This window comes from Pipistrellus kuhlii, unplaced genomic scaffold (genome assembly GCF_014108245.1).
Source record: "Pipistrellus kuhlii isolate mPipKuh1 unplaced genomic scaffold, mPipKuh1.p scaffold_m20_p_48, whole genome shotgun sequence".
Classification (NCBI taxonomy): domain Eukaryota; kingdom Metazoa; phylum Chordata; class Mammalia; order Chiroptera; family Vespertilionidae; genus Pipistrellus; species Pipistrellus kuhlii.
The window spans coordinates 289,838-296,366 of record NW_023425549.1 but is presented as its reverse complement, the minus strand read 5'-3'; the positions used below and the strand labels follow the sequence as shown (position 1 = coordinate 296,366).

At 53.1% G+C, this 6,529-nt stretch overlaps 1 protein-coding gene across 1 annotated transcript; it reads left to right on the top strand.

Moving 5' to 3' along the window:
* Positions 1-207: 207 nt before the first annotated feature.
* Positions 208-5,201, top strand: ORAI3 (ORAI calcium release-activated calcium modulator 3). Its single transcript, XM_036412830.2, has 2 exons — positions 208-770; positions 4,021-5,201. Exons 1-2 carry the CDS (start codon positions 291-293, stop codon positions 4,678-4,680), a joined length of 1,140 nt encoding a protein of 379 aa, XP_036268723.1. The 5' UTR covers positions 208-290; the 3' UTR covers positions 4,681-5,201.
* Positions 5,202-6,529: the final 1,328 nt, after the last annotated feature.

Below are 6,529 nucleotides of genomic sequence, written 5' to 3'. Positions count from 1 at the left end.
GGGGGTTAGGGTGGGGGTAGGGCAGGGAGGACCTGAGTGCTAACCCTCTGGGGCTCTCGGAGCCTTGGGCATCCCGGGAACTGAGTTTACAAGGATGGGCTCACCTTTCCCCAGTTTACAGTTTGGGTAGAGGATTGGGGCTCTGGACCCGGGATGTCCCGAGGAGCTTGGAGTGAGTGGTCAGGGTCCGGGAGTTGGCCTCAGCGGAGCGGGGCGCCTCCTGACATTGTAGCGGGACTCTCACAGGGGTCCCCGGGGATCTCTGCGGACGCCCCCGACTCCACCCCATCATGTGGCCGCCGGCTCCGCCTCTGCCCCAGTTCCTGTTTCGGCCTCTGCTGTCCCGCTCCGGCCCCTGGGGCTCCCGCAGACGCCGCCTCTTTCTGCTCAGTCCACCGCCTCTCCCTGGGCACCTGCCGCCACATCGGCTCAACCCCGCGGGGCATGGGGTCTCTTCCCGGCCTGCGCCGACCCTCCTGGACACCCCGAGGCTACTCGACCCCGCCCTGACTGCCAGGCCCCCTGGTGCCGCGGCCCCCAGGATGAAGGGCGGCCAGGGGGACGCGGGCGAGCAGGCCCCGCTGAACCCGGAGGCCGAGTGCCCCTCGGGCTCGGCCACGTACCGGGAGTTCGTGCACCGCGGCTACTTGGACCTCATGGGGGCCAGTCAGCACTCGCTGCGGGCGCTCAGCTGGCGCCGCCTCTACCTCAGCCGGGCCAAGCTCAAAGCCTCCAGCCGCACGTCTGCCCTGCTCTCGGGCTTCGCCATGGTGAGGGGAGGGGAGGGGGCAAAGGGTGGGGTTGAGGAAAGGGCCATAGGCAAAGGAAACGGGTACCTAAGGGGGGGCGGGCAAAGGAAAAGGAATGACTGGGTTTTAAGAGGTAAAAGAGAAACAAGTTCTCAAGGGATGACAAATCCCTTTTTAATTGGGGGGTGGTGGGGTGAATAGACCCCCGGCATAAACTGGGCCACAGGGAGGATAAACAAGTGCTAAAGATGTCATGGATACAAATCATGTCATGGGGATAGGTAAACCACCAGCGGGTACATAGGCATGGGTGGGACAGAGGTCCAAAAACAGTCCAGGCCGAGGGGATTGCTAGACGTCACCCCACCCTGCCAGGAGAGGTTCAAAGGCAGATCAGAGCTGAGTCCGGCTGTGCGAACAGCTGGAGGTGGGGTTAGAGAAAACAAACAGATGGGGTGGTCACCCAGCTGAAAGGGGGACCCATCCCAAGAAAGGCATGTGGTCCCCAGCAGGTACCCAGGTGCCTGGTGCAGCCCAGGAAGCTGTGAGGAGAGGGTGCCTCTGAGGAAGTCTGTGGGGAAGAAGCTGATTAGGAAACTGATTACATGATTCCCGAGCTGATAAGCTGGTGCTGTGGGAAGATGATGTCAGCTAACGGGCCCAGAGGAGCCTGGGGAATGGGGCTGAGGGAGGTCCCAGGGTGAGGAGTCCGCTCCTTCCTGCTGTGGCCGGAGACCCTGGGCAGGTCAGTGGGAGATGGTGAGATGGTGGAGGGCGTGCCCTCTGTGGTCTGCCAACTGCCTGCCCTAGGATGGGCCGATTCTTGTCCTCAAACCCTAGATCTAAGCGTGTTGGAGCAAGATACACATCAAAGATGGCTTAGACTACCTGTTAATTGGCTGGAGGAGCGAGGTGTGTGTGTGTGGGGGGGGGCAGACACGTCCTTATAGGAACCTGTTTTATGGGGCAAATTGAGATGGGGATAAAAGGGTCAGAGCGCTGGGTGATTTGGGTTAATCCCTACCCTTCTCAGTGCCGCAGCCTCTATTTAAAACGATCAGAGGGGAAGTTTCTATCCTCAAGGGTCATTCTAGGTCTATGGTTATTTTTATGTGGAGCCCAGGGTCCACAGGCCAGTCCACCCTTCCTAGTGTGGAGTCATCTGGGAGTTGGCTCTCCCCCTACAGACTGGAGAGGAAAGGAAACAGCCTCATGGACCCACCCCCATCCACCCCATGGTTCAGTCTGGCCTGCTGCTGGACTCGCATGTTGCTGGGGTGACAGCTTAAAGGCCAGGATCTTCTCTGCAGGATGCAGAGGCCAGATGAGTAGGTTCTAGGGGCAGGCCTGGCTCCGGCCTTCCCGGGGGAAAACTAGCCTGGGTCAGGCTATGGGAGAAAACAGGAGTAGGCCTGGCCCAGATGCCCGTCTGTGGGAAACACCTGCTAATACCCTTCGAGGCCCACTTTCCCGAAACACTCGTCCTTGTCTTTCTACCACCGTTCTCCAGGCTCTTCGCCTTCCTCCTTCCCTCAGCACCAGAGCAATCTAATGGGTGCTGCAAGAACTATTGGGAAAAGATCCAGATCCTGGAATTCAGGTGGCCTGCGTGAAAATAACATAAGATAGTATTAAACTGTCATTAGGTACCAGGCACTGTGCTTAGGGCTTTTATGTATGTTATCTACTATCTTATGAAATAGGTACCACTATTAATGGCGATTTTGCAGATGAAAAAACAGGATCAGAGATGTTATATCACCGGCCCGGAGTCCCACAGCAAGCAAGTGGCAGGATTTGAACTTTGGCAGTCTAGTTCTAGAGTCCAAATTTACACACACCTTGAACACGATCCGGGCAGGTAATGTGGGAGCCAAGTTGGTTTTGTGGGGACTATAGCTATAGAGGCCCTGCCCGGTTCAAAGGCAGCAGCCATGACTCAACTCTAGCTGATAGCTGTCATGCAAGAATGTGGACCGGGTGTAACCAGATCCTCTGAATTTTTAAAGGATCTGCAAATTGGGAGATTTCTACGAAATTTCTTGAGTTTTATTTATTTTTTTATCCTCATCTGAGGATTTTTCCCCCCACTGGTTTTTAGAGAGAGTGAAGGGAGAGATAAGGGAGAGGGAGAAAGGGAGAGAAAGAAATATTGACCTGAGAATGACACATTGATTGGTCGCCTTCCTCCTAGATGAGGTCCCTTTCTGGTCCCAGGGGATGGAACCTGCAACTGAGGCATGTGCCCTTGACCCTTGACCAAGAATTGGGAATGGAACCTGCGACCTTGGGTCTCTGAGCTGATGCTCTAACCACTGAACACCCGGCCAGGGAAAAAAATCTCTTGAGTTTTAAAAACTGGCAACTTAATTCTTGGGTTCATGGTGTGCCAGTTTGCAAACTGTGACCTTGGATTTTAGTGTTAACGCAAATAAGAACAGCAAACAGTGCTTACTATGTGCCTTGCACTATTATTGTCACTTGATGTATATTATTTCATTCAATTTTCACAATTTTATAAAGCAGATAGGTGCTATTATCAATCCCCATTTTCCAGAGGAGGCGATTGAGGCACAGAGAGACTAAGTCATTTGCTCAAGACTCACAGCTTGTAGGTCTGAGGATGAACCCAGGCAGCCCAGCTCCAGAATCTGCTTTTTAACCCCTAAGTTTATAGCAAGCTAAGATTGTCAGGGAAATGTCAGCTAGCTGTTTTATTAGCTAGGTGGGGAAACTGAGGCCCAAACAGGCCAGAGCCTGCCCAAGGCTGCCCATTCGTGCATTCAACAAAGACTGAGAGTTTTTTTTGTTTTCTTGTTGTTTTTTTCAATTTTCACCCAAGGATATGTTTTTCTGAATTTTTAGAGAGAAGTCTATGGCCATCCCACCCTGAATGGGTCAGATCTCATCTAATCTCGGAAACTAAGCAGGGTTGGGCCTGCTTTGTACTTGGATGGGAGGAAGATGAGAGAGAGAGAGAGAGAGAGAGAGAGAGAGAGAGAGAGAGAGAGAGAGAGAGAGAGAATGAGAAACTGCTATTGATTGCCTCCCGTATGCTCCCCAACCAGGAGTCAAACCCAAACCTAGGTATGTGCCCTGACCAGGAATCAAACCTGCAACCTTTTGGTGTATGGGACGGCACTCTAACCAACTGAGCTACACTGGCCAGGGCAAGACTGAGAGTCTTTCTGCCAGGCACTGTCCTAAGGGTACAGCCTTGCTGCTGTTCAGGAAGTTATAGACACTCAGTCCATCCCTCTTGTCCCCACAGGTAGCCATGGTGGAGGTACAACTGGAGAACAACTACGAGTACCCACCAGGCCTGCTGGTGGCCTTCAGTGCCTGCACCACCGTCCTAGTGGCTGTGCACCTCTTTGCACTCATGGTCTCCACGTGTCTGCTGCCCCACATCGAAGCTGTTAGCAACATCCACAACCTCAACTCTGTCCACCAGTCTCCACACCAGCGACTCCACCGCTACGTGGAGCTGGCCTGGGGCTTCTCCACTGCCTTAGGCACCTTTCTCTTCCTCGCTGAAGTTGTCCTTGTTGGCTGGGTCAAGTTTGTGCCCATTGGGGCCCCCGTGGGCAAGCCAGCACCTGTGGTACCTGCCTCCCAGGTGCCTGGGACTCTGCCACCAGTGGCCACGTCCCTGAGTCCAGCGTCTAAGCCACCCTCTGCGTCAGTGGCCCCTCCACAGGCTGCGCCATCTGAGGCCTGCCCACCCCAGCAAGCATGTGGTGGTGGTGGGGTCCACGGACCAGGATGGCAAGCAGCCATGGCCTCCACGGCAATCATGGTACCTGTGGGGCTTGTGTTTGTGGCCTTTGCCCTGCATTTTTACCGCTCCTTGGTGGCGCACAAAACAGACCGCCACAAGCAGGAGTTAGAGGAGCTGAGTCGCCTGCAGGGGGAGCTGCAGGCTGTGTGACCCGTGTGTTAGCCACCTGTTACGAGCACTGCCTTCTTCGGGGGTCAGCCAGAGGCCCCTGGTCCACACCACTGTTCCCTGACTGCCTGGAGGCACTTCTTGCGGCCACTCTTAGGTGGAGGCCAGATTCCTGACCTCAGGGTCCTTTGGGCTGGGCCTTGGGCAGCTCCCACATTCCCTGGGATTCTCCTTGTCAGCCTGTCCCATGAGTGTTCTACACCTGGGAGGAGCGGGGGAGAAAGCGGAAGGTGTTCAGTCAGGGTCATACACCAGGTGGGAGAAAGGGAGGGAGACCCTGGTCAGACCTTTGGTGCTGACCCCTCGCGGCTTGCCCCTGTACAGGATGTGGAGGTCAGATTACATACCCACCAACTGCCCTAGAAGGCAGCCAACCCTTCCCTTATTTTTGTTTTTTAAAATCCTCACCTGAGGATATTTTTTCATTGCTTTTTAGAGAGAATGAAAGGAAGGGAGGGAGGACAAGAGAGAGACATCCATGTGAGACAGACACGTTGGCTACTTGCCTCCCACACTTGCCCCAACTAGCTGGGGATGAACCTGCAACCGGTACATGCTACTTTTTTTCTTCTTTTCCTTTTGACTTCAGAGAGGAAGGGAGAGGGAGAGAGAGAGAGAAACACCAATGATAAGAGAGGATCATTGATCGTCCTGCACACCCATGACCTCCTGGTTCATAGGCTGATGCTCAACTGCTGAGCCGTTCTGGCCAGACCTGTCAGGGTGGATGGGTTCACACTCTTTAGCTGTTATAGAGAGGCATTTGGTGTTTCTGCCCAGGCATAGGCCCAGCCTTTTCTAGAAGGAGCCTCCCTATTTTTGGAGGTTCAAGTGCCTGTCCAACTCCCCAGACCCACGATTAATGCTACTTTACCTGCTTCTCACTCTTCTGTGCCAGTCTTGGGGGTCTTTGGAGACTGAGGGCCTGTGTTCCCAGCTGGACTCCCTGGCAAGGTATGGGGTGAGGTTTTAAGGGAGGTCCAGTCCCTAACCCTGGGAATACAGAGCTGTTCTGACACTGAGTTTTTGATGCACCTTGTTTGTATAATAAATTGTGTTTCACAGATGTGTCTGTGGCCATGAATGGAGTGAAGGGGAGGTCTCCTTAGGATCAGGCGCCTTGTTCCTAAGAGACCAATAGAGACTGGGTGCCGGGCAAGGGTGCCCCCTTCTGGCCAGTAGCTTCTGAATGTGGAGCCTGAGTTTTTCCAGGCAAAAGGCATTTGCACTCTTGTTCCTGAGCCTAGGGTCTCTCTTCCACTGAGGATTTAGTATAATTCTTTCTTCTTTTAAAAAAAATATATTTTATTGATTTTTTACAGAGAGGAAGACAGAGGGATAGTTAGAAACATTGATGAGAGAGAATCATTCATCAGCTGCCTCCTGCACACCCCCTACTGGGGATGTGCCCACAACCAAGATACATACCCCTGACAGGAATCGAACCTGGAACCTTTCAGTCCACAGGCCAACGCTCTATCCACTGGGCCAAACCGGTTTCGGCTAGTATGTTTCTTTTAAGTTTTTTTTTCTTTGAGAGACTATTACAAAGTAGGGGTTTTTCATATGTTATCTCATTGAACCCTCATAACCATCTAAAGAGATAAGTCTTTATTTCCATTTCAGAGGTAAGGGACCTGGGGTCCAAGAAGGCTGAGGATCTCGCTGAGAACCACATAGCTAGTCAGTGAGAACTTGGGTTACCTTTACCACCCCTCGGGGAATTCCTTTCTGTTTGACTTGAGAAAAGGAGCCAATACCTTTCAACTCGGACAAGAAAGAAATATGATCTCATCACACATGCTTCCACGTAAATTCATTTTTTCAGCCT

Excerpts from the sequence above, each read along its gene's own strand:
- ORAI3 (XM_036412830.2), top strand. The coding sequence starts at position 291 with ATGTGGCCGCCGGCTCCGCCTCTGCCCCAGTTCCTGTTTCGGCCTCTG. Across the intron at positions 771-4,020 it reads TGCTCTCGGGCTTCGCCATG|GTAGCCATGGTGGAGGTACA; the intron begins GTGAGGGGAGGG and ends TTGTCCCCACAG.